Source organism: Anas acuta, chromosome 3, assembly GCF_963932015.1.
Source record: "Anas acuta chromosome 3, bAnaAcu1.1, whole genome shotgun sequence".
Lineage (NCBI taxonomy): Eukaryota > Metazoa > Chordata > Aves > Anseriformes > Anatidae > Anas > Anas acuta.
This window is the reverse complement of record NC_088981.1, coordinates 4,022,034-4,049,574: the sequence shown is the minus strand read 5'-3', so window position 1 is coordinate 4,049,574 and position 27,541 is coordinate 4,022,034. Positions and strand designations below refer to the sequence as shown.

At 47.6% G+C, this 27,541-nt stretch overlaps 1 protein-coding gene across 17 annotated transcripts in view; it reads left to right on the top strand.

The window, feature by feature from the left end:
* The window catches only part of LOC137853213 (uncharacterized), a 224,386-nt gene that overhangs the window by 51,552 nt on the left and 145,293 nt on the right, over positions 1-27,541 (top strand). For 13 of the 17 annotated variants that reach the window (XM_068675325.1, XM_068675324.1, XM_068675322.1 and 10 more), the window contains 6 exons: positions 80-272; positions 1,596-1,825; positions 3,485-3,615; positions 8,429-8,526; positions 15,614-15,724; positions 16,766-16,883. In XM_068675325.1, the coding sequence (XP_068531426.1) occupies positions 1,753-1,825; positions 3,485-3,615; positions 8,429-8,526; positions 15,614-15,724; positions 16,766-16,883 (531 nt within the window). In that variant the 5' untranslated portion in view covers positions 80-272; positions 1,596-1,752. Of the gene's footprint in view, positions 1-79; positions 273-1,595; positions 1,826-3,484; positions 3,616-8,428; positions 8,527-15,613; positions 15,725-16,765; positions 16,884-17,049; positions 17,584-18,713; positions 19,321-27,541 lie in introns of those variants that run through there. The other 4 variants (XM_068675331.1, XM_068675330.1, XM_068675328.1 and 1 more) reach the window with 4 other exon arrangements.

Sequence of the window (27,541 nt, the reverse complement as noted above, 5' to 3'; positions counted from 1 at the left end):
GAACTGGGGATGCCACAGCCACAATATACAACTTCAGCCTTCCAAAACGCCATCTAACCTCCCTGGTTTTCTTCCTCAGGCATGAAAAGAAAAGCTGGACTGTGCCAAGCTGCTGTGCCTCGTCCCAGCACTGTGAGGACGCAGCCCTGCCCAAGCGAGCACCGGGCAGCAGGAACAAGGGCTCAGAGGGTACGAGGAGATCTCACACCACCACTCGGTCACTGCTGGGGTTGGAGAGGGCCGAGCTCTGCTCCCAGCAGCTCTCTCAGGAGGTACGTGCAGGCAGGATTTCATGCAGGCTGGGTTGGCCACTGGGGCTCGGCTGATGGGGATAACATATGCACAGAAAGCCTAAACCTGGAATTGGGATGTAAATAAACGGTATCGCTTCCAATGAAGTGTGAAATAGGGACAGTCATTTTGACAGCAAAGGTGTTGGTAATAAGATCATGCAAGTAGCTCGTGGTAACAAAAAGAAAACCTGCTCACCTGACAAAATTCTCAAGTGAGTCCCTCTCCCCAAATGACTCGATTTACTCTTTGTCTCTCCTGTTCCCCCATCCCACCTCACAAGGGACCCTGAAGGGCAAAAGCGGCATTTCCAGTAAGACAAACAAGGCTCCGTAGCTGGAGGGAGAGCGTGCTGCTTTATATTGCAAACACCACTTTGCTACTGACAGGGAAACTGAATTGGGGGAAGTGAAATAACTTGCCTGAAGACATGGACAGACCTGGGAACTAAAGTCAGGTCTCCGCAATGTGCCAAATCCCGGAGCGGAGGCTCACGAGGTCTAACCAAATCGCCTTTCATGTGCGTGCCTGGTAAATGGGAGTGGGAGTAACGCGTGCATATCAAATAAGGGGGTTTTGCCTGTCTTGAAAGTCAGGGCTTTCAGATCCAGGAATCGGCTGATGCCTGGAGCATATAAACTGCCTTTTTGGTGTGGTGAGGGCAGGCCTGTGGGTCCAAATGCAGACACGCCAGCCAAGCCCATCCAAACGAGGATGAGGGGAGGCAGCTGCTGGGGAAGGCTCTTTGGGACAGGATGGGCTGGTCACTACCCCTCTGGTCAGGGCTGCCCAGCCTGATGGCACTGCGGTGGTGGCAAGGCTGCAAACATCATTGAGAAGGCTCTTTCAAACAGGCAGAGAGCTCCAAACTGAAATCCTGAGGTGTGCAGATTCTTATATATACTTATGACAGTTTTCCAGGGAGAAGTACAAGCTAACTCCATCAGTGCCTTTGAGCCTTGACTTGTTAATTGGCATTACTTCTAATTCCCAGCTATATTTTAAGGTATGAACCTAAGGAATTTTAAAGTCATTATGTGGGTGAGGGACTGATAAAAATAAATCCTTCAGGTTTGAAAGTGGCAGAGAGGGAATAAAAGGTGTTAAGAAATCCATGAGTTTTCAGCCAATTGGTTCAAAAAAGCATCCGGGTGGACTGCAGCTTCTGGAGAAAGGTCACTGATACTACTCTGGGTACCTCTTTTTATGAACTTTATGCATCACATAAAATAAATTTAAAGCAGTTTAATTTAACAGTCTAATTAGTCATGGCTTTTTCATCTTGTCTATTTAACTATACACAGAACAAAGAGAAAGACACAAGGCCAAATTTGGAGCTGGCACAAATCAGCTCTGCAAGTCAAGGAAGCCGTTCCTGCTCATCCAGGCTGGATACAGATGCCGTTGGCCAATTTTATCCCTGGGGAGAGCACCCCTAATGTCTGAAGAGTTGCACCGCATATGAATTCGGCTGCCAGGAATTTAATCCCTGCGGAGCGGATCCCTTGTTCTCAGTGCTCAGAGCTTGTGCCAGGTTAGTGAGAGTGTGGGTGAAATACTCAGGAGAAATGGCTTAAAAATTCCAGATAGTTTGGAACAAAACCCCTCTGCGTGCTGGCTTCGTGAAGACAAATGCAAGCATTTCCCATCGCTTCAGCCTGCTTAATTTGCACCCCCTTTCGCTTTAAATTTCAGTGTTCCTATAATCTCGCAATCTCAGGCAAATGGCAATCACATGAATGCATCCTCCACTGGAAGTCAGTGTCTCTCTGTTGCCTTTGATGTGGTTATACTGGTTATACCATGATACTAAATCGCGCCTCGTACTTCAGCTCCTCTATGTAAACCCACAACAGCAAGCAGGTCTTGGTGCAAAGGCATGAACCAACCCACGTTCACAAAGGTGGTGTTTCTAAGCAGATTTCCAGCTAACAGTGTCTTAGGCCAGCTAAATCTAGAGCTCGATGTCCGTACTTGGAGGCTGGTATTTGAGGGGGTTGCGATTCTGCTGCCAGCCTTCATTAACTAAATAAATCATTATTTCTTTCAGGTTTCAGATTGTGTAGATTCCAGCAGAAATCTTATCTCCGGTCTGTTGATTGAGACATGGGGCTCATTTATTTTGTGATGTACTTTTGTAAGAGCGGGTACCAGGGGAGGATTGTCATCCTGAAAAGCCCTCAGGGCTCTTCCCCCATGTCAGCAGGCAGCAAAAGGGCTTGGAGGTGAGGGGGGTGACAAAGCCATGTGTCACCCCAACCCCTGGGTGACACAAGAGACCCTTCCGAATGCCTCTTCTCAAAGTTCCCGTAAGTTAGAGTTTCCTCAGCCAAAAATAACTACAACAACCAACAAAAACACAATAAAGAAATGCAAATATATCCTGAACCACCTAATAATTAACCGTGTTCAATTAGTCTCTGGGGTGCTCTGTGCTGCTGTGTGGTCTCCCTGGAGGCAGCAGCAGCACCACAGCGGTGAGTTAATGAGTTCTGGTTGTGTCTTGTCCGCAGACTTGGCTGCCTCACCGGGCTCCTCCTCTGGCCCAGCTTTCCGAGGAAGAACACCCACTTCTGAGGGCTTTCTCTGTCTTCCTGCTGGAAGCTGATGAAACACTCAGTCTTCCCCTGTAAAACATTTCCAAGGTGCTGCCTCCGCGGGGCTCAGCAGACTGCCACTCTGTGCCCCATTCCTGGGGCAGCGGTGGCCGCATCTGCTCACTGAGCAAGCCGAGGTCCCGTGTGTTAGGGGTGGGGGTCCCAGGGGCTGCTGGTACCCGCACGGTGGGCAGTGCACAGCTCCCCTCTCCCATGTCAGCACTGATGGCTGAAGCAACAGGAGTCTCAGTGGATGATGAGGCCAAAAGAGGAGTCTTTTCTGTCTCAACAACCACTGCGTTTTTCTTAGCGCTCCTGTCATGTGAAGACCAGGTCTTCATTTTGGCAATACAATTCGAAGAGAATGAGTTCATCTGCTCTTTGTTGGGGTCTGTAGACCTTAGTGCTTCACATTAGGTCTAGCATCTATTTATGTTACTCCTGTTTCTTCTGCAGCTGGGTGTCACTGGGCTGTCAGGCTTCTTTGCACATCTTTCTCTTCCCTTAAATTTCTGTTAAATTTAGCTTTTGCTTGGCAACACACTCTTAACATTTTTTAAAGCTTCTGATTATACTTTTATCCTTCTTTTCTTCAGATTCAGCCAGGACCTGTGCAGACCCTGGACCTCTTCTCTGCCAAGAAATTGTTTTTTCCTGTGAAATGCTGCAGGTGCTGAAGACAACCCAAACGGCGTTGCAGGAAGGAGTCCCCAAAGGGGTCTTGAGTGTGAGTGAAAGGGACACTGTGGACATGTGCAGCACAGGAACGTGTTTGCCATTAACCCTATTTCCAAGAGTATCTCTGTAGGCAATAGGAAATGTTCATTTTTTACATCTCCACAGAAACACCTGTACATAAAGATGAGGGCCCTGTGTCTCCTCCTTCAGACCTGCTCTGCTGGGAGCTTTCCCACATCTTGGAGTTTCCTACATCCTCCTTGGGGTACTCTCCTGTCCTTCTGAAGAGTGTCCTGCATGCACTTGCTAGAAGTCTATAGTTGCCATATCTTCTGAGATTTAATTTCCATATTTCCATTCTAATTTCCATATTGCTTTTTTTTTTTTTTCCTTTTCTTTTTTTTTCCCTAATACTGCTGGGGTTGGGCATGCACTTCACACTGACTTCTGTACTCACAATCACTAATGCTCTTTTTTCCTCCCTAGTCTGAATCCATCCTCACACTGCAGCACAACAGCAGCGCTCACTGCCAGGAGGACCAGAGCTGGCACTGCTGCTGATACATTTTGTTTTTCCCTTCCTACCTCCGTTGGCTACCACTGCACCTCCCCTCACCTGTATCATTCACCACAGAGCAGACAGTGTGACGTGCTGTTTTCTGCGGTCTTCAGCATTCACTTTGTGGTGCCTTCCTGACTTGGGACTTCTTTCTTGTAGTAGTTTGTATGAAACATCTCACCGTGCTGCTTTCCAGGAACTTCATTCTGGACAGGATTAATTCCTTTGTGTGACAAATTTTAATTGTTCTATCAAGGTGTTTTTTTTCTTTTCTTTCCTTTTTTTTTTTTTTTTTTTCAGTTTCCCAACTCCTTTCCCTAGTGTTTTGTCCCAAATCCCAGCCATAATATATTCACTCTAATGAGAGAACATAATTGTAAGATAGGTACTTCAACCTTCTATTACTCACAGGCTCTTTTATAGTTTCATCCTGAGTTTGTACCAAGGTTGTTTTTTTTTTTTTTCCTATTGAAAAATAAGAGGTTGACGTATTTCATCTTTCTTGGAGGACCACTGTTCTTGCATTGTTTTACTACTGTTTTGTACTCCTCTGCTGGAGTTAAGGAAAAGCCACAAAAAGGTGCTGGTTCCCCAAATCAGCCATTGTTAAGAAAGAGGGCAGCTGCTGACTCTTTTTATTCACTAGAAGTGTCAATAAATGCTTTCAGTCGTTGTATGTATTTCTGAAGGGCTTCACCTTTCTGTTGCAGTAAAGACATTATGCAGCTATGTCTTGTTCAGGTCTCATAGCACTGTTTCCAACACAATAAAGGCCCAGCAAGTGAAGGGCTTGGAGAGTAGAGGCCCGGAGAGTGGTGGCTGAGAGAATGGGAGACTGACAGTGGGAGGCCCCGCAAGCGGGCAACAGAGTTACAGGACGAGTGGGAGGCCCAGAGAGCACAGAACCATCGCCTAGGAGGCCCAGGCAGTTGGAGGCACAGTGGTAGGTTCAGGAGGGCAGGTCCCATGCATGGATGCTGAGTGAGTTTGAGGTCTATGGAGTAGGAGGCCAGTTGTTGCAGGCCTAGATAGTGGAGGCCCAGATAGAGATATCAAAAGTGGGAGGCAAATATTAGGAGGTACAGAGAGTGGAGGCCCAGAAAGTTGGAGGTTGAGAGAATAGGAGGCTTGGAGAGTCTAGGCTCAGGGGTTGAATGCAGGGTGATTTGGAGGCTGATACTTGACAGCTGTGAGAGTGGATGCTGGGAAAGATGGGAGCCCAGAATGGGAGGCATCTGTAGTGGAGGCTGAAGGAGTGGGAGGCCCAGACATCTGAAGGTCATTAATGGGAAGCTGAGTGAAGGAGAGGCAAAGGGAGAGGAGGCTGTGTCTAGGAGGTCATTGTAGTAGAGGCAGAGAGAGAAGGATGCAGAGAGAAATGGAGGCTGAAAAAACAGGAGGCCTAGCATGGAGGTTCAGCAAGTCAAGGCACAGATAGTAGATGCCAAGTAAGCAGGAGATAAAGTGAGAGACAAGTATTAAGAAAGCCACATTGGGCAGTGAGTGGAGGCCCACAGCCTGGGAGGTCAAGAGAATAGTAGCCCAGAGATTACAGGCCAACAGGATGGAGGCTGGAGACGTGGGAAGCCAAGAGTGGAGGATGAGAGAGGCTGATTTTTCAAGGATGGAAGAGTGGAGACTGAGGGAGATGGTGGCCTAGAGATGTGGAGGTTGGTAATAAATAGGAAGCTGGGTGAGGGAGCTGCCCAGGGAATAGAAGCTGGATTGGAAGCTGTAAGAGTTGGAGGCATGGGGGTGGAGTGGGGCGTGGTGGGGCAGGAGGTAGATTGGCAAGGACATTTGTTCATTGTTAATAGGAAGGTGAGTGAAGGAGAAGTCCAGGAAGAGGAGGCTGTGACTGGGAGGTCAGTAGAGGAGAGGCAGAGAGCAGCATGCTGAGAGATGGAGGCTGAGGAAATGGAAGGTCTATCATGGAGACCCAGCAAGTCAAGACCCAGATCGTGGAGGCCCATTAAGTGTAAGCCCTGAGTAGGAGATCAAGAGTAGGAGGCCAGTTTTAGGAGATGCAGAGAGTTGAAGGCCCAGGTATTGTGAGAATAGGAAGCCCAGGGATTACAGACCTAGGGAGCAGAGGCTGGGTGAGTGGAAGGCCAAAAGAGTGGAGGCTGAGGGAGCTGGTGTCCCAGATTTGCAGACTGAAGGCTGAGAGAGTGAGAGGCCCAGAGATTAAGAGGATAAAAGAATAGGACAACCAGGGAGGAGGAGGCCCAGGCTCTCTATGCTGAGAGCTAGAGGCTGAGTGGAAGGTCCAAAGTGGGAGGCCCAGAGAGTGGAGACTGAGAGAATGGGAGTCCCTGAGAGAAGAACCTGAGACAATAAGAGGCCCAGGGAGTGGGAGGCCAAGTGAGCAAGAAGCCAAGTGAGTGGGTGGCCCAACACATGGGAGGTTCAGAAAATGGTAGCCCCAAAAGTGGGAGGCCCATGGAGTGGAGGCCAAGAGAGTGGGATGCCCAGAATGTGAGGTCCAGTGTGTGAGAAGACAGAGTTAGAGGCCAAGAGAGCAGAGGCTGAGCAGAAGGGCCAGAGAACAGAGATTCAATTAGTGGGAGGCCAGAAAGTGGAATGCCAAGCCAGTGTGGGGCTGAGAGAGTGTGAAGTCCAGAGAGTGAGAGGCCAAGAAAGTGCAAGCCCAAACAGTGGGATGCCAAAGACTGGAAACCAATATTTGGAGGCCCAGAGAGTGGAAGGGTGAGACAGTGGGAGTCTGATATTTGGAGGCTGAGAGGGAAGCCAAGAGGCTAGGAGACAGAATAGGAGTTGAGGATTAGATGTTGAGTGAGCAAGAGGTGCAAGGAGTAAATGAGGAGGCAGGAGTCTGAGAGGGCAGGATGCTAGGAGAGTGGGAAACCCAGTGTGTGGGAGGCTCAGAGGGGAAGTCTCAGAGTGGGAGACATGAAGAATGGGAGTCCCAGAGACTGGAAAGCCCTGTGAATAGGAGACCCAGACTGTAGAGGCCCAGAGAGTTGAGGATGATAGCGTGGGAGCCTGAACTTGGGAGGCCAAGTCAGTGGGCGGCCCAGAGAATGGAGTTTCAGAGTGGAAGACTTAGAGTGGCAGGCTCAGTGTGTGGGAAGCCAAGTGATTTGGAGGCCAACTGAGTGGCAGGCCCGAAAAGTAGAGGCCCAGTGAATAGAAAGCCCAGAGAGGGGAGGCTCAGCGAGTGGGAAATCCCAAATGAGAGGCCCAAGGCATGCCAGGAGCAGTGAATTGGAGGCCCAGGGAACTGAAGCTTAGAGAGTGGAAGGCGCAGCGGGTGAAAGCCCATTAAGGGGAAGCCTCAGAGTGTTTGTTTCCAGCAAGTGCAGGTCCAGTGAGTGCAGACCAAGGGAGCTGGTGGCTGAGAGTGGGAAGGTGAGGGAGTGGAAGGCCAAGGAGTGGATGCACAGAGAATGGGCGACTCAGTGCATGGCGGCTGAGAGCAGGACATGAGAGAGGGAAGGCCAGGGAGTGCCAGACCCAGCCTGTGGAGGCCTCTGGACTGGGAGGTTCAGAGCGTGGAAGCCTGTAGAAGGCAGGAGGCCCAGAAATGGGTGTTATGGAGAGGACAGGCCCAGGGAGCGGCTCAAAGAGCATTTTTAGCAACATTTTCCTGAAGGTAAGTGTCATAGCTTCTGAGGATACTAGAATCTATTCCTCTAGGTGTGCTCTTCCTGTTTTCTTTCTAAATACCAAATTTCCTGTTATTTCCCTTAAATGCCCACTGACAGTCACGTGTATTATGTCCCATTAGACACAGAAGTGCTGTGCTGTGTGAAAAATGACAATAAATGGTGTGAGTAGGACCAGCTGTGGGGACTCACACACAGGCCGAGCATTTTCTTTCGGGTGCTGGTTTCACCCCATCCCACAGGCTGGTGCCAGCGGATTTGGGCAACAGAGGAGACGGAGAATCAGCCCCAGTGCCCAGTTGGCCTTGAAGGCCCCAAACCCCGGGTTGTGCCTGATCACACAGCAGCCGAGATTAATTATAAGGATTTCTACAACCCACCCACGGAGATAAATGCAGAGAAGCCAGTTTGGTAACTGCCTTCAGTCCCCCTGCACTTCTGGATCGTTGCAGGACCGGGGTGAAGTTGTGAGAGGAATTATTCCCTGGCCAGGGCGGAGCCGGGGGGGAGCATCAGGCAGGGCTCTGGTGAGGGAGGTGGGCTGGAAAGGGAGCAGGGAGGCTGTCAGAGGTGAAGCAGGTGAGATAACAATGTTATAAATAACACAGGGTTGGTTTGCCTCCCTCTTTTTGAGTGCTTTTGAAGCCCATGGCTGTCTTTTTTTTTTTTTACAGCTTCCCTGGTGGAAGAAAGAAGGGAGCGGCCATTTCAGCGGGTGCCCTTCAGCTGCGTGCGGCAGGGTGAGGGTGACCGAGGGAGCCATTGCCCAGAGGTGAGGCGCTCATGTTTGGATGTGATGACCCACAATGTTTGCAGGTTGGTGTGGGACGTGCGTTGCTCTGCCATCCAAGAAACTGTGCTGTAAACACAGAAAGACGGGATGGGGCGGGAGTGGAGATGCAGTTTGAAGTCAGTCTGCACTTTACTGGCTGTGGGTAAGGATAGGGAGAAAAGCAGCATTGGCACCTGTTAGTGGCCATTAAAAACTCCCATGTTCTGCTAATCTGTGCTCGTAAAAAGGCCATCTGCTAATGCTCAAAGGTCATTAACTTACCAGCCCTGTTTACTCCTCCCTCATTGGCTGGGCCAAGCCTTTCTGAGAAAAGAGGGCTTAAATGGTTATTATGGTGGCGCCTGCGAGCGCTGCTGTATAGTTAAGGGTCTGTCAGTATTTTCATTACAAACCCAGACTTTTAGGGCTTTTAAAACTTGGCCATTAAAGCATGTGCTTCTTGCTGCCTGCTCAGGCTCTGGTGTAGCGTGGCAGGTTTCAGGGACAGAAAGAGTTGTAGGCGCTTCTTAAATTTTTATTTTTATTTTTGCTTTTAGAAATCAGTCTGGCTTCCGCTTAAATTTGGAGAATTGAGAAGTTCAGAAAGATTTGGTCTGGGATGCTTTGGCAGCGCTTCTTTAACTCAGTTGTGGCTGTGCTTTGGGAAGTGAAGTTCTATATTAGATTTGTTGATGGATAAACTGTTTATTGCTTTTATATTTTCATGACAAGAAGTAAATCATAGAAAGAAAAAACTAGAAATTATAAGACTGTGTGTGTAGCTCCAAGAGCTATTTTTCTTCTTGTGAACAGCACAGGGATGTGCATTTTGCCCTGTAGACTTGTTCACACCCTGTTATGGCACTGGGGATTACATCAGTGTTCCGACCATCCAAGACATCGCCTTCTTCATGTGTTTCTTTCCGAGTCTCCTCTTTCATCTTTCTCATCTGATAAGAACCAAAAATAGCTATTTTAATAATGAATTTAGCAGCTGAGATTTGCACATCCCCTTGCAGTGTCATTGTGGAAGTCTTGTTCACCCTCCCAGTGCAATGCATTGGGTTTGCAACTTAAAGTGAGGCCTCTGTGGGGTGAAACTGGCATTTCTTTCTTTGGGCCGTTTAAAATCTGGTGTTTCAGCAAGCAGGGAAGTTGGGAAATAATACTAAAATAAAAATTGATCAACTGCTTGTACATGTATTTGAAAGTGAACCAACTTCTGATATGTATTATTAGAGGTGCAAAGTTGTGCTGGGTGCTGCTGTTGGGGTTTCAAGAATCAGCAGGGTGGTGTCCCTGTATGTTTCTGCGGTGAGGAAATCCTTATGTACAAGAAAATGCAACCACCTGAAATCTCTGCACAAGAGACACAACATCGAACTTCAAAACACAGATGCAAAATTACGTACCTGTGAGGGTCCACCCACTCTTCTCCTGCTCTGTCCACATGAGATGGTGTCCCCAGACAGGCAGAATTTGTGGGCTGCGTGGTCCAGGGGCTACAGGTAGGTTAGGGAAGAAGCTGAGGCCTGAACTGCGATGTGCCTTGATTTCATAGGTTTTAGTTAAACCTTTAAGGTTACATTAACATAGTTTTCTTGCGGTTAAATGGAACAATCTAAAACTTTGATAATTCTTTTTTCCTTCTGAGACTTCCCTGTGGTAAAATGGGATATAGCTGCTCAAGTTTTTATCCTTCATTTGTGATAATGACAGTGGCTGTCTCATAAAAACCTGCCTTTTATCTTCTCCAATTAGCTGAGTAGCTGCGCTCTCGTGCTGCAAAGTCCACCGCAGCCCCTTGCCAAGCATGGTCAGAACTCCCTCCCCACAGCTCCCCAGGACGAGTCTGTCCACAGCACCCACCTGCAAATCTCCGCTCCTGTTGCCATCAGTTAAATCTTTTGCTTTCTGCATACCATAAAGAAGAAGCCTGGGTCAATAGATAATGAAAGCAGCCAGGACTCTCACAGTTCAGTCTCTGCTGCCTCTTATTTGAGAGGGAGCTTCTGTCACATTTAATTTTTTAATAACTTTTTGTTTAATGCATTCAGGCTTTCCCTTGTGGATTTCATGGGGGTGGGAGGGTGGTGTGGGGGTGTTCATCCAGGATTTAGGCAAAGTTCATGCTGATGTCTGTGATTCACTTGTTCTTCAGATTGTTTTTATTTCTGTTTCGACTGAGCTCCGAGGCCAGCCAGGGACAGGATGCTGTTGTGCTGGCCACTGGGTATGAAGAAGGAATACAGGCTGCCTTGGAGACCTAAGAGTCATAAAAGAGCATGCAGAAATGTAGAGGGAACCACAATCTTGATTTTCAAAAACAGCCTTTCCAAACTGTGATGTTGAAGTTCAAAATAAAATAAATCCAAAGGTCTCCTTAAGTCAGCAGAGGCAGTTTTGCCAGAACCCTCTTCTCACCAGTCAGTCCTTCTTAAACCTATAACAACCCAACAGGTAGTTAAAATAGTCCCAACTAATTGTAACCAGGACTGCTGGCTTCTTCTGAGCTATTGTTCTGATTATGCACCACAGCCAAAAGCTTCAGGAGGTATATAGACAAAGTGGTTAGTGTAAGAACTCAAAACAAGAACAACTACAGGCCTGTTTTTTTATTAAACTGCTATAAAAGCAGGCCCTGGGTCTCTGCTGCAGATGTGTCACAGTCCTCTGCTCCAGTGCTTCCCATCAAACTATTTTTAACCTTATTAAACAGCGGAGACAGTCTCTGGCTGCTGGTGGTGGAGCTCACCCGCCTCTCGTTATAAATTTTCTTCGGTTTATATCTTTATCTCTGAAGTGCAAGTCTGTGACATGGTAGAGCTCAGCTGAACATAATCCCTGTACAGATCTGTGTTGCTATAAAAGAGGTTGAGGCTGGTGGTAGGTCTCCAAGTGGAGCGGATGAGAAGAAGTTGTTGCCTCCTTGGCATTTACATGCGATTGGCCTTCAGTTTCATCTTCTAAAAATGTTTCTGAAATTGAGCTTTACCTTTTTACTCATAGGCCGTGCAAGCAACCCTCCTTTTAACCAGTTTGTAGCCTTGGTCCCTGGCATGATCTGGGACTGCCCACTGGCAAGTTGCTCATTGCCAGAGGTTTCACTGCAAAGGTTTGTCTACCTGGTACGTGCAGAACAGTTTGACCTGTCAAAACCAAGCATTATTTACCATATTATAAAGGAGACAACAATTGGGAGTGATCAGGGGAGGACAGGGACTGAAGGGATACCTCTGATCCACAGCTTGGGATGTGACTTTTTCTGACCCAGAGAAGTGAGTACTGCAGTTGCGTGGAAAGCCTCGGTGGGATGGCCACTGCAGCCCCACGAGGGCTGTGGGTGAGATGGAGGTGATTGCCCAAAGCAGCTCAACTCAGAGCTTGTTTGGGTGGCTTTGCACGGGGCAGACAGACCCAGGGAATTAAGATGATGTCTGACATGGGTCAACTCATCGGTTGGTATAACTCAGCATTGCTCCACTGACTTCTGAACTACAGTGCGTGTAATCATTTGGGGTGCTTCGTTCAGACTTCCTGGAAACACACAGGTATGATGTAATTTGTGCAACTTCACACTACTGTTATCTTCCCAAACAGAAAATGTTAGATCCTTTTTTTTTTTTTTTTTTTGATAAAGGCTGTTGTGTCAGTGTAAGCAAGTCAAACCAATTGCCTCTTGGACAAGAGATTTTGGGGGGAATTTTATTGAGGTAGACACTGTAAGGTAATTTGAAAGGGAGCGGTGCAGTGAGCAGCCATCTACATCTCTGAAGTGGTGGGAAATGCCTGGGTATGTCCCATTTTTCCTTCCTTCTATTCTTCTGTTTGAACCAAGTACTAAAAAAGGTGTTTCATATTTTTGCAGTAGTCAGTACTTAAAATATTTTTGTTCCTTCTAGGTACTGACACAATCTGCTTTGGTAGTACACAGGAAAGCAAACAAGCAAAGAAACAGAAAGCACAGGCAATTCCTTGGATGTCATGTTTCACTGAGGCTATAAAAGGAACTAGGCAGCAATTTGTTGGGATTCTTTCTCAGCACACAGCCAAATTGATGGCGAGTTTTAGAGCTGGAAAAAAAAAATTACCAAGGGAAAGGCGAGGGGTTTTACTTTGCAGATATACTTCTGTTTTACTGTATTTATTTATTTGTTTATCTCTTGCTTAGGAGTATTGGGTAGGCCTGCTCCATAGGATTAAATCATATCCCAAACCTTCCTGGCTTTGTGACAGTACAAACATTATTGGATTTAGTTCCCGTCTGCTTATCCACCTCCTTTCTTCTAAGATCCCCATTATTACAATAATACCCACAAAACTCCTGCTCTGAGATCAGAGGGGTTTTCAAGTGCCAAGGCAATCAGCAGAACATACCTGTTCCTTTTAATCTCCGTTAATTCCATCGTGGGGGACTATCCCAATGAACGAACATGTCTCCAAAAATTCTTCCTCTGTAATAACACTTGAATTTTAGCTCACAGTTTTCATGAAACTGTCTCTGATATGAAAAAGATATACTGGAACCTTCTTATGCCATCAATAAAATAAGTTTGGGGTGAAAAATTATCGTACGGAATAAAATAGAATAACAAAAATCCATCATTATCTATGTTTCAGAAAAGGATTGTGTTTTGTTTAGCATTGTAGTTAGAAATGATGTATGACTACATCATAAAACACTTATATTAAAAAGATCTTCTCACCCTGAATTCAAAATATATATTGTACTCTCTTATCATCCAGTCATTTTAGAGTGAAAGTTAAAAATGCCCATCCTGTGGTAGTAGTCGCTGGTATTATATCTTATAGCTGATATATTCTTCTAATACTTTTACTTAAAAGGCCTATTACTCAGCGCTCGTGAGGGTAGACATTTATTTTGTTATTGAAAATGGTAATGCTCTGGCTAGTATTTTTGTATTTAGATCAGCATTTACACTTTTTCTGTGGGCTGCTGAAGGTCAACCCAGCTTGGTCTCCAGCCTCCATGACATGGAGAGCAGTCACAAGGCCTTTTCTCTTCATGGCTTCTTCCCCAGAACCCTGGAAACTGCCCTGAGGCTGTAGGGTGCTTGGCTGCTGGTGTTTTCAGATGTTGGTGCCCTGATTTTGCAGGTGCCCCTGCACCTTCCAATGGTATTTAGATACAGAGGACAAAAGCACACTGTATTCTTCTAGCGTTTTATGACATTTTATAGCATTTTATAACAGTTTTGCCTGGGTTTTGGTAGCTCTAGGCATGCATAGGGAATTTAGGGCATGTCTGAATACCTCACTGGCGAAGGGAGCAATGCCCTTCGTGGGGTTAGAGGCAGCAGAGAAAGGGAATTTCCTTTATTTTTGCTTTGCAAACACCAATATGTGGTCTAAGCTTTCTGCTGCTTGCGCATATGTGGAAAACCGGTAGTAGTGCAAGAAACTGAGTATGGGGAGAACAAAGGGTGCCACGTGCTGTGGTTCCAAATTTTGGGGGCTGGAGCTATCCAGGTGTTTTCCACGTAAGTCCCCGTATCGGGAGCAGATAATCTGATAACAAGCAGGGCTTTTCAGCATCCTGGTTTGATGTTCTGGAGGTGAAGTTCCTCCTGCATGACGTATGAATGTGGGTTTACAGGAGAGAGCCCAGCCCGAGGGGAAAAACACGGGGATGCTGGGTTTGAAACGCCTCAGTGCTGAAAGCTGGCTGTCAGGTGGAGAGAGAGGAGAAGGCAGGGGGGCTCCTTGGTGCTTGTGCTCCTGAAAGAACCTGGATCCGTGCAGAACATGAGCATCTCTGAGCTCTCAAGGATTCCCAAGGGTGGGATAAAACCCTTTCGCACACATTTGATAGGAATTTTAGTCTCGGGAGGAGCTTCGGTGAAGTGGTAGGAGAATGTTTGGTGTTGGTTCTCCTTTAGGATTGGGTAATGTCAGGCCAGTCACTTTTGTAGGAAAGCAAATGCCAGCAGAGGAGGGAAGTTATCAAAGAAACTAACCTGAACGCTCCTCTCTGGCCTGCAGAACAATTTACTGGAGGGGCAGTTAAATGGCACAGATTAAGCTCATTAATGGTTCAGATATTTGCTTGGTTTACACAATGCTGTCCAGCAAATTATATTGATGCTTGACAGAATTATTGTCATTATTTATTTTGCTGTAAGCCAGATTTATAGATATTTGTGGCTTTTGTAAGGCTAAACATAAGAAACATTAATAGCTTTACTAATTATATCACTGCTTTAGAGATATAAATAGTGATAAAAATGCCAAGTAAAGTGAGCTAGTAAAACATTTTAAAGAGAATTTTAAAGTGAGTTACTGATTGATGATCCCTTGGGTGAGTCTTAACTTCTGCATGTGCGAGCGGGGCTTCCCGCAGGGTACCAGTGCCTTTTACCTCCTCCGGCTCTTCTGGGAGAGGCCAGGAGGAGCAGCGGTTGTGCTGAGCACATGATTCTTACATCAGATGGCATAATCTGAAGGAATTGAAATCCTATAACAGCGCAAACTGAGGCTGAATTTATTACGGAAGGACAGGGTTTTTTCCCCTTCACCTGGTCCTCAGCCCTTCCTGACTTCTCGACGTACTGAAATCGCAGCCTCCAGAGCAGGAGCTGTCTCCTCCTGCCCACTGATGGACACGGGCAGGCCCTGGCACAGTGCAGCTCCGGGAAATTCAGGGTCCTACCAGCAGTACGAATTATAACTTTGTAGATGTTGGAGTCTTTAATTGGCACGACTCGCTCTGTCCGGGGCTATACACAAATTAAAGGCACGTTTCTTACACAGCTGTCAAATAAAAAATCTGTTTTCCGAACTATTGATCCTGGTTTTGCTGCGAGCACCCTTTTAAGGGGGGGCAGATAATGAGTGAGAAAAGAGTTAATAAATGTTCAGCTGTTACCGTGAGCATGGCTGGGAATCCATCAGGGGTGTAAGTGGGCCCTGGAAGATGACCCAGGGCTGTCTGAGCACAACCAGTGCCCCTGTGAGCAAACTGGCAGGGCCCTGGGAGCCGGGCATTCAGGGACAGCATGCGGTCTGTGCTTTTCTCTGATATTTGGTACTGTAAAGCTCTGAGGGTTTCATTTTTCTCTGAGTGTAGGAATGACCTGAAAGGAGCTCCCCTGCAGCTGGTGGGAAGACTCGTGGTCTCTGGTGGCCTGGCGAGCGGCGGCGCTGTCGCAGATAAACTGCCACGGGAAATTTCTCCCAGGTGGGGACAAAGAAACAATCTGCTTTCCTTTGCCTGTGATTTCCTATTAATTGGTCTTCCTAAGGCAGCTGTGAGTAGCGTGTTGTGGAGGTGGGTGTCCCTAGGAAGAAAGCTGGGACCAGCTCTTCTGTGGCAAATCTCACTGCTGCCCGATGGGAGGAGCACGAGGGTGGTGGGGTACGGGCGAAGCTTTAGTGCCTCGCTGATGGGGGATGTCATCCTGAACCCCCTGCAATCCACCGCATTTGGGCCGCTTCCTCCCAGTCAGAATAGGCCAAGCAACTGGGTGCATGGCTTGGAGTCCTCACTGGGAAACTGGGGTGGTGCTGGGGCTGGCAGGGCACCGTGGAGCGCCCCAATGCTCACCCAGCCCACACGAGCAGCTCGGCTGCACAAAGCAGCTGGTGACCCTCGTAGGAACGGCCTTCGGTGGAAGATTTCTGGAGTTTCTTTCTAGTCATGCTGTAAATATCAGAGGGGCTGTTTCCCCTTTGATCCCAAACTAGAGATGAAAGGAACAATTCACACACATTTTTGAACCATAAAAAAACATGTGTCTTGACATTGGTTCCAGAAACAGGCCAAGATGTAGGATATTCTTATTCTCTTCTGAAACGTTTGCACTCTGTCTACTCACCATGTCATAAAGCTGTGCCATAGCCTTAGAAAATAACCCCACAGCACAGTTTTTAAATATAATTCTCAAAACATGGACAAAAAGAAGAGTCTGCTTGCTGTAGGTTGGCAGAAGTTTATAGTCAACATTAAAACTCAAACTCAAATCACTGTACATTGCCCACTTATTTCCATATTCTGTAATATACTCCATAGTACAGAGTTTTAGTGTATTTAGGAGGTCAGGATATTTAGGCTTTTTATGGGCTCTGAGTTAGAAGAAGAAAAGGCTTGGTGTGGAAAAGGCTTGGAAAAAGATGAGCTAAACATGCTGTTGTTGCGTAGTCCTACTGTGGGTGGGTTTCAGGTCGAAACCTAGTCATTGGAAAATTAAACCCTTGCATTTTACTGCCTCTTCCTTCTTAGAAGCCTAAACATACTTGGGCCTGCACTGGTTTCTTTTCCTCTTCATGCATCGGAGCCTGTATCAACAGGTTGGTCAATGGAGGGCAGTGGGTGGCTGAAGGCAGCAATGCCCCTCAAGGTGAGAGGCCTTCCGACTTCTTCTCTGGTATCTTTATGCAAAAAATTGACTCAGAGACAAATTAGATTATTGGAGAAGCTTCCATCTCCCCCAGAGCCTTGTCTACCATCCTAAAAAAGACGCCCACCAGTTGGAGGGTACACCCCAGTTTCGTTTTGTCCTGCAGCCAGGTGGTTGTGCTGCGTGCCTGCTGTTTTAAAGGTGGTGTCAGATCGGGGGAGAGAAACAGAGACGGAAAAAAGGGAGAGAAATTCATCAGCGGTGGTGTCTTGGTTTGGTTGAAGCCTCTTATCCAGGTAAAATCAGAAATTGTTTGCTTTCTGTTGATCTATGAAAAAACATGGGACAAGATGGGTTGCCAAGAAATACCTGTCCTGGAGCTTCAGAAGGTTCATAACCTGCACTGACAAAGAACACAGCCCCATCTGATTACCTGGCACCAGTGGGGATCAAGGTTCAGCAGTTGAGTGAGATTGCCAGGACCAGTCAAATAATGTTGATATTTTTACCTCCATGTTTTTTCGGGAAAAGGGGATGTTGCATCTTTTAATTAAATGTTATATGAATACATTTCAGATAGACCCAAACACAGGGCAACTGTGTTTCAGAAATGCCGTTTCTACATTTAAAATGTATTTGAAATGTAATTTAAGAAAAAAGATAATGGAAAAAAAAAACACACTAAAATAACTCGAAACAAGCCAGAATATAGTAGCTCATCATTACACTAATATATCAAACAATATGAGCTTAGCTTAATTATCCCCTTTGAGAGTTGAGAAAACTAAGCACAACCTTCAATTTACAGCTGTTTGGTGCCGGGAACCTGAATTATTATTTAAGAAGAAGGGAAAAAAAAAGTTTATTTATTGTGACCTACACTCAGTTTTTATTCATCATGGAAAATCTGTATATTCACAAATGAGGGCTATTCATCTGCAGACTGCAGCATTCTTCAGCTGTCCGGGGCTGCATCAGCCGCACTTCTTCAGCTTTTGTGTTCATCTCGAAGCCTCTTCATCCAAATTGTTCATCATCTTGATGGCGGAGCTTTATCTTGCTCTAGTGCAGCTGCATTCCCCTTATCCAAAGTGCTGAGAGATACAAGGGAGAGGGAGAGAGGGAGAGAGGGAGGCAGAATAGAAAAGAGAAAAAGGAATGGCCAGTGCTCATATGAGGATAATTTGTAGTTTCTCAATAATAAAAAAAAAAAAAGGAGGACAGGCTAATTACTGGCTTAACTAGGGCAGCCTGTGGATCCTCATGTCAAAAGGACTAGCGTAATTATTTGCCATCAAAGCACATTCATATTGTGGTACAAAAGAAGGGCCTTTCGCAAATGGATCTCACTAATAAACAGGGCTGAGAGGAGCATTATGTGTCTCCCTGGATGCAAGCGCATTAACACAGTGACATGGAGCATAACTCTCAGCCTGGAGAGAGGGAGAGAGGAGGGGGGGGGGAGCATGATAATTATCCCCCTCCCCAGCCTTCCTCTCCTGTTCCTTTGTGTCGGGCTAGCAAGCCGAACGCGACCCGCTGGAAGGCCCAAGGCAGGCTATTAGTGACCTCTGAGCATTGACAAGGTGGCTACACTCTTAAAAGCCTGGCTCTCCATGTCAGGAGGGTCGCCGGAGCCCGCGAGAGGAGCTTTAAATGGTCCAGCAAACACTTCAACCTTAAAGACACCTGGAAGGTCGTGACCAATTTAATGTAGATGAATCTGGCATAAAGAGGGCTCTTTTGAATCCACAGACAAAAGTTTTTTTTCTTTTCTTCTTCTTTTTTTTTTTTTTTTTTTTTTCCCCTTTCCACGTTGTTTTTTCACAGATCTTAGCATAAGAGATAGCAGAGAAAGACTTGGTTCTGGAGACCACTCCTGCACTCGCTGAGCAGATGTGGTGCCAGGCCTTCGAGGCGGCGGGTTTTCATTAGGACAAGTAAACAGGCTTGGGAAGAAAGAGAAGGAACAAGTCTGCATCTTCAAGCGATGTCTGCACGCACCAGTGTACCAACGCGTTTCAAACTCCTGTGAGCGCATGTAGACGTGTCCGTGGGTTATACACGAAGAGTTTTTTTGGTTTCCTTTTGATAAGGCCCCAGCTCCACAGGGCTGTTTGCTGTGCCCCCATCCTCGCCTGCCTCCCACCAAGTGTGTCGGTGGGCAGCTCCTGCCAGCAGACACCGGGCAGGCTGGCGATTAAACATCTTCACAGTTCAGCTCGGGAGAGCTGCTGGGGAGTGCTAGGCACGGCGGTGGTTTTGTTTGCCCACCCTCTTTGCTTGCCATGTTTTCCTGTGCAACCTCAGCACCTGGGCGTGCTGAGTGCCAGCAGGTTTTCCCAAGGAAATCCCTTCTGCCCCACGGCCCCTGCGGTGGCTCAGCCCCTCTGAAAACACCCTCGTGGTGGGGAAGGTGTGGGCTGCGTGAGGGGAGGCTGCGTGAGCCAGCACTGCTGGGAGGAGGCAGCAGGGTGGCTGGAGGAGGTGGCAGCAGTGGGGCTTTTGGAGGGACATTTCTGGTGGGAGAGGTGGCAGGGGGCACAGCTCACAGCCATGGGGTCCCTGGGGACCTTGAGATGGTGGAAGTGAGCTGCCCGCCTCTGATGTTCTGCTCCGGATGAACTTACAGGTTTTCAGTGGTGCTTTTTTGGGGGAATGCCAAAAATTCATTTTCATTTTTAATTTTTTTAAAGCACCTACTGTGAGTTCAGCATGCATTCAGTGCTCATGTTGCAACTTGTGTTCAAAAGTCATCTGGTTCTGTGTGGGTTATGTGCTATAAAATCGCTTTGCTAGTCACTGAAATGTAAATTGGGATTGTTCTTTCTCGTGACATCCTTTCCCAACATGGCAAAACACAGTTCACAACCAGAAGGAAGAACGGTGTTGGTACGAGCAGGGACCACGGAGCACATGGTGACATAAATCCGTGCGTACAGCCACATGCGACTGGGATAAAAGGATTTTTAAGACCAACTCATATGTGGCAAGGAGCTGAAAACAAAGTTATTTCCTTTCCAGCACTCCTCTGGGTCACATCCAGGTCACACTCCAGAGAGAAGCCTTGCTGCAGCGTAGCACTTGGGGACATCGTTGCCTGTGGCACCCCGACCAGCAGCGCGAGCCCAGGGCTGCTCGTACCTGGTAGCATCGCCCTCCCCAGGAACAGCTCGCCAGGACGGTACATGTAGGGTGAGAGTTGCAAAACTGACAACCTCGTGCACTTGGTCATGGGTCAGGCGTGAAAAATCACGAGATGGGTTTAAAATTTGTGAAGTTAAGGTAATGGCAGACGTTTCGTTTTCCGGTTTTGTTTGGTTCTTGTTTTTAATCCTCACTTGGTCCCTTTAGAAAGGAATTGGATTTGGAATTGTCCATCCTGTGCATTGCAATCAAGAAGAGCAGCAAAAATGGGCTTGAGGGTGAAAAAAGTAATTCAGGAGGAGACTTTGCAGTGCAAATCACAAAAACCTGATGCAACTCATACTAAAATAGCAAACGCTGGCAACCTGAGAGTGCAGTTAAACGTATCCAGGCAGGGCTCTGGGGCTGGGCAGCATTCCTAGGAAATGGTCAATGTGTGTGACCTAAAACACCAAATATTTACCCATCTGGGAGCTGTGCCCCACAAAACATGAAGCACTGGAGGGACGGAGACCCACTGGGGCTGAAGTCACTTACAGTCCCCTGGACATTTCCTTGCCTCTTTAGCCCTACAGTTCCTTTTGCCCATATTTCCCCGGATTTTAGAGAATTGTGGGCAGGGCCTTAATGGCAGAACTGGATCCACCGATGTATAGGTATACTGAACGTAATGAATTTCACCTTAAAATAACTACCTCTATAAATGGGATTAGAGAAGTCAGCTTTACAAACTTGGGAGATGGGGGAGGGAGGTGGATTTGCCCTTTTTTGGGTGTTTTTAAATTAATCCCAGTGAACTTTCCTGGCTTAGTTGCATCCAGCCATGCCAAAGACCCAGTGCTGATACTAGCAATAAAAACATTATTATTAATGTTGGTACATCAAATTAAAGAAAGTTAGAGTTAGCATTTGTAAAAATATGTAAAGAAAAGTCCTGTGTTAATGGTGACTTTTTTTGCCGTTAGCTGGTGCTTTTGCAGTGTTTTATACACTTGCATGGTGTTTATGAACCTGGCTCTGCATTTCTAGTGTTGCCAGGAATAATCGGAGACAAATATAACAGTTGCAGAGCTTTTTTCCTGATGAAATTGTATTGCTGCTTCTAAATCCAGAGCTGGCCTCCAGCAAGGGACTGTCCTCTTACAGCAGGAGTGTGCCGTTTGAACTTTGCTATCGTCTAATGCTTTCAAGGTTGCTTGTCTAAAGTGACTTAATTTGTACTGCAGAACTAGCCTTGGACCCACAAACGCTCCAAAAGCCACAGTGAGCCAGGGCAGCAGGGCTATTACTAATTTTTTATTAAAATCCCTTAGGCACACACAGAAGGCCCAAAAGCAGCTTTAATAATAGACAACATACAGCACATTTTTCTTGTATTGCCATGTAATCAAATCTAAAGCTTCTGTTCACTTTCTTTGTTTTACCTAGAGGACCAGCTTCCAATTTAGTTGTGGCCTGCACTAAACTGATTTTTCATTGTAATTAATGCCTACTTTGGCCTCAGCCACTTACACAACTTTCCATTAGAGGTTTGCAGCCATCCGCAGAGTATTTCGCCGAGTTACCCTCCCGATCCTGCTACAGTTGCAATTTTTGTTAAACTGTTTTTTTATTATTATTTTGCAAGGAATGTTTAAATTACGCAGCCAAATAGGTTTCTTTTCCCTTTTATTTTTTCTCTCCTTTCTCCCCCCCCCCTCCCTCTCTTCCCCCCGCCTGCTGCACCTATTAAAGTGGTTGGGCAGGAGTCCAACTGGAAGGAAAGCCTTTAAGTGATTTCAGAAAGGGCTAGTGGAACTTATTTAGGCCCGGGGTCTGCTGTGGTTAATTTTCAGTCTGTGTTTTGTGCTGTCCATTTCCTCTGAAATACTACCTGGGGTTTAAGGTTCCTCAGCACAGGATGTTAATAGGCCTCTGCAAACATTCAAAAGGCAGCTTTCCCACCACTAACCTTAAAAAGATTGTGGCACCGGGCCCAGGGTCAGATTGAATAGATGAAAAAGTATATGCTGTGCTTTTGCTTGCTCCTTGGACCTTTCCCTGTTGGCTTGCCTGACATTTTCAGTGACTTTTCTTAGTACCTTATTTTCAGCGTGCTTCCTAGAAAATTCTGCTTATTACCTTCCCCTGTCCCCCCTAACAACATCGCTAAATCAGGAAGAACAACAATTTGTAATTACAGTTTGCTGACTTCTCGGACTCTTCCCTTTCAGCCCTCAGGTGCTGCTTTCTCGTGGCCCCGACCCACCAGCCGAGCCCCTCCGCGTGCGATCCCTATGGCACCGCCACTGGCACCAAGTCTGGGGCACGCTCTGCAGATCCAGGGAGAACATCCTCATGGTGAGGCAGAAGCAAAGAGCTAATAACCAATTATGTGTGCCTCTGCCTCTCAGGCTTTCCTCTCCAGCATAAGAAATGCGGCCACAGGGTTACATGTGCAGGCCTCTGGGCGCTAGGATCTCACCCTGTGCAGCGTTTGGCTTTGGGCACCGATCTTCTCGCCCTGCTGATGGCATCCTCAAAAGGGACCGAGGGCTGTCGGCTCCATGTGTCCTCCTTACACAGTGTAGAGCACGTGCACTGACATACATCTCACTTGTGCCTGACAAATTGGGCAAAGCCAGCACCAAAAGGTGCCTGGTGTCCTCCAGTCTGCAGTGCAAAATTATTGATTCTGCCATTTTCAGGTGTGTGTGATGGCCTCTGAGCCAAGGGACCGGTTGTTCTGGCCTGTCGTGTAGGTGCAGCTCCTGTTAGGAGATGCCTTTAACTTAAGGGCTCACCAGGGTGCAATAGTTGGATCTCTAGAAATGTGTCCTGTTAGACTTCCTTGGGCTGAGGAAGAGAGGTGGACATGATACCCAGGATCACACAGGTCTGCCCTTTATTGTCACTATGTCAGGAAGAGTAAGAAGGAAGAGTAAGGAACAGGTTTTTTTTCTTTTTTTTCTATTTTCCGTAGAATACAGTGGTAGTTCTTCCACAGCTGATAGGGGAACCAACCAAGTGTTTAAGAAGACTGCCCAGACGTTCCAGATGTGCAGGTGATGGGCCACAAGTCATCCTGAGCAATGGGTTTAAATCCTGACCCATGCCAGCTGCCCTTCTGGCTTTTGACTCTGGTCCAAACCTTGTCCCGTTTACCTCTGACTCCTTTGCAAGCTCTGTCCTTCCGCCACCTCTGTAAACCAGAAGTCTTCCTGGTGAAGGCAGCAACTTGAGAGGGCTTTTGGATAGCCCGTGGGGTATCACACCCGAGGCACTGCTTCGTTGTCCTCTGGCTCTGTTACCCCTCCCACAGCACCAGAGGCCTCCCCCTTGTTGAAGCAGCTCGTGGCTGTGCACGGTGCCATTCTTTAGGTGTAAGGCTCTGGCGCTGAGGCTGATCCCAGGGCTGCTTTCTCCAGGAGCGACCTGCAACACCACGCCTGCTCTGCAGGGACAGCAGCAGGGGCTGTACCTGTGCCTGAGCCAGCACCCCCGCAGAGCAGCACCTGATATTGGTCTAAACACATTTGTGTATTTCTCCCTGACATTTGCTCTGTTAAAAGGTCAGTGCTCCGCAGTGGAGATGAGAACAGTCTTCCTCATTATCACATATTACTCGGGATTGCCATTTCTGGCTCCAGAGCTTCCAGTGATTTCTGCAGCCGCGTGTGGGACGGTCTGACACGGTCTGCCAGGCTGGGGGCCCTGCCCCGAACCATGCTGCTGGTGCTCAGGGAGAGAAACAACAACTGGGGGATTTGGGGGAAAACCCAGTGAATTTTGCACCGCAATAAGTTCCACGCTTGTAGGGATGCCGGGGGGTGGGATGCTGGGGGGAATATGCTGACAGGACAAAATTTAGAAATGCAAATCTGCAGAAAGAGAGGAGAGGGCTGTTCTGCAAAAAGGTTGCTTGTATTTCTGAGTCTTCCTGCAGAAGCGCTGCTGTGGGTTTGTCACGGCTGATGGTCGGGGTGGTGCTGGCAGAGGCAAAACCCCAGGCTGAACTTCTGTCGGTGTTCCTGCTCCGAGGGAGCGGATGCTGTGGCCTCTGAATGTCAAGGGGCTGGACTGGGAGGGAAAGGGGGACAATTTTTCTTGTTAAGCTAAGGTCTTGATGAGGGGGAGATACAGGTGTGTGTGCCAGTGCAGCTGGCTTGGCTTTTGGGGAGAGTGCACTATGTGGAGGTGTTTTCTCTCTGGTTTTCCCTCCAACCACCCCATACAACCTGATGGGCATATTAACACACCAAAGGGACTGAGATGATGGGGTGTCGTTCTTGTTTGCGTTTATTTGGTTAACCTACAGGCAGGCACTTGCTTGGTGGCTGGCTGACCTGCACCGTGCCGGTGCTCCCCTGCGCCCCACGTGCTGTGTGGCTGGCCACTGGCTGACTTCCCCGATTTTCTGCTGACGGTAAGCGTGCTGTGAGGTGGCCACTCAATGGTGGCCTTGGGAGAAGAGATGATAAACTGCTGATTTTGTAATGGAAGATTTTGGGGAGAGGAAGGACCTTACTTACTTTGGCCTCAGATATGGGTGAGACCTGGGGAGCCCTTCTGCAAAAACAAAGTCAGGAGAACAAATACCGCACGGCTTAGTTTTAACGGAGAACTTTTTTTTTACTTTTTTTTTTTTTTCCAATAGCAGCCATAAAGAAAATATACTTTGGAAGCAAAATATTTTTTTCACATTCTTCCCCTTGGTTCTCGTCCTTAATGTGGTGGTGGCGGCAGACCTCAGAGCTGCACTCGGGGAAGGCCAGGCCCCTGCTGATCCCTGCTCTCCGGCTGTACAGCTATTAGGGGTCGCAGCGCAGTTCCTACCTGAGCTATGGTGCCAGGCTTTGGACAGGGCAGCTTCCAAAGGTCTGGACATTCAGAAGAGCTGAAGAAATACGAGTAAAGGTACTTTGCCAGTCGAGCTGCAAACGAACATTTTGGAGCCTGCCGTAGGGGTTAGACTCTGCCAGCTGCAAAGCCACTGGGTCAGCAAGTGTTTCTCCACGAGCCGTACGCCTCTCTGCTCGGCCCCCTGCTGCAGGTGGGGTCCTACGAGGGATGTGCCACCTCTGGAGCAGGGTTAGGCTGCAGGATGCTTCGTTCCTATCCTGATAGCTGTGGTGTGTTCCTCCCCACAGACCTGCAGCAATAGGAAGGTTCCCTGAGCAGGAAAATATTTCACATGGTTTCCTTGCCCTTGCGTTTTTGCCTTGCAGAAAGCATTACCGGGCCTGATGTTTGAAGACACTTAGCAAATCCCTTCCTGCAAGTATTTGTAGGTGCTTTGAATACAATGCCTTGTGCCAGTTTTTACATTAATCAGTAAGGCAATAGCAATGTTTTGAATTCTTTGCTATTGAGGCTGTGACTGAAGACAGTTGCGGTGTAACAAGATGAGGATGACCTCTTTTTATCTCTTCTCCTGCCTTGCTGCTATAGAAAGCTAGTGCTGGCTGAAACCCTGGTTGCCATTAATGAAAAATTCCACTATTTTTATTAAATTTCAGAATCACCTCAGCAAGCATGAAAAACAATGATATTGGATTTCTTTTTAAAATTAACAATGTATGTAACACGGCACAAAAAGCTGACATTTACTTAGTGCCTGGAAGCAAAGAGACCAGGAGGCAGGCGGCGAACGGCGGCGCTTCTCTGCTCCGTCCTGCCCGTGCGGTTAGGAGGCGCGGGGCGAGGTGGCTCGGGGTGGATTGCACAGTTAGGATAAACGCCAAGACACACCACCACTATTGCTACCTTTTGCCAGTAGAAGAACTTCAGAGCTTGCAGGGAAAAAAAAGATTTATTTTAGCAGCTGGCCTGGATGTCTGCCAAAAGGAGAGAGAGCTCAGCAGCGAAGCTGAGGATCTTGGTTCAAGGGTGCAGGAGATACGAGCTGGGGCTCCGATCACCAGCTCCGATCTGTGCCACGGTCAGGACAGGCAGGGACCTTAAACCCCATTCACATTTCAAAGGGACATTTGCCACCCAAGCCATGCAAGGAGTGGGGATGCCACACGGGGGTCACCGATCAAGGAGCCCCCTGGCGAGGCAGCAGGGGAACCCAAAGGAGATGTTACTCTAATTTGACTTAGTACTTTTAATGCATGTCTATTTATGATATAAAAGTATGGGATCAGGATCTTTTTCCAAGGTTCCTTTGAAATTCCCTCTAGGAAGTGTCTACTACATGATAAACGCAGGGGATAGCTTGATGCCTGCCTGCAGACCGTGGAGAGGGGGGTGTCTGGCAGAGAGCAGCCTTTCTGAGGCTGGGACTGTTACTTGGTTAACAGTCTGGGGCAACCTGGGAATGAATTGGCTCCTTCAGCTCCTTACTCCTTGTGATGTTGAGAATGGCTGGCGTGGCATTCTCATTCCCATCTGGACCCGGTCCCCACCTCGCCCTGTGGTTCAGGGGATGATCTGTTGTGCTGAGCGAATGCAGGACCAGAGGCATGTGCCAGGGTCTCCCTCTGTCCTCGTGGCCCTTTGCTGTGGGGGCCTCTACGACACAGACTGCTCAAGGCAGATGGGGGTGAGGCTGCAGCTCACATCTACAAACCAGCAGGTGGGGCAGGCCCTTGTGCTTCGGCTTGTGATTGATTGGCCTGGGAAAAGCATCCCACCTGCAAACAGCCCGACGCTGAGCGGTCAAGGGAGACTGCAGGAAGCTCACGCGAAGGTCTGTGCACGACTGAGACCTCAGTGACACGCGTCTCCTGCTCCTGGCACCAGACTGATGGTAAATATACGTGCTTCCCTTCCACCCCAGCTCCCCAGGTACCAATCAGGAGCAGGATTTCACCGTATCACGTGTCAGGGTTAAATTCCTGCCTTACAACCAGTGCTTCTGCAAAGGTACTGCAGGTTTCTCCTGTTACCTGCCTTGGCTGCTTCCAGTCTTGGTTCAGTTCGCTCCCTGGTTTGAGCTGCGTTTGCCAAGCACAACACAAAGGTGTCACGGTGGTCACAGGACTTCCTCCTGCCCACAGCTGAAGCTGCAGCTGCCTCCCTGAGATCCTGAAGCTGTACGTACCCTTCAGGCATCTCCGTCACCGCTGCGGCCCCTCCTGTGCAGGGCTGTCTGATGCTGCTTCAGGTGCTCACAAATTTGTTCAGGACTCTGTGGCTAGATGGAATCGCATAACGTCCCCGGCTAGGGCAGTTATTCCTGTGTTGAGAGACCTCTCCTGGCCTCCAACAGTTGAAGTCAATCCATTGAAGAATGATTTTACTAACATAAAAGGCTACATAAGAGATGGCTGCATTATTTTGAGGCTTTTTTTATTTTTTTTTTTTATCTGCTGCTCCTTTTCATTTCTAAACTGTCTCTGAGAAATTCTCAATTTTTTTTTTTTTCCCATTATGAGTTATCTACCCTAAATTGAGTATCCAGCCCTTGTGCTTGGCGGACTTCTTGAAGCATGGAATAATTTGGTGATGAATTGTTGTCTGGAAATAGTTCCTGTAAGGAGAAGAATCAATAATCCTAATGTTTTATCGTGTGAAGTGATCAGCTC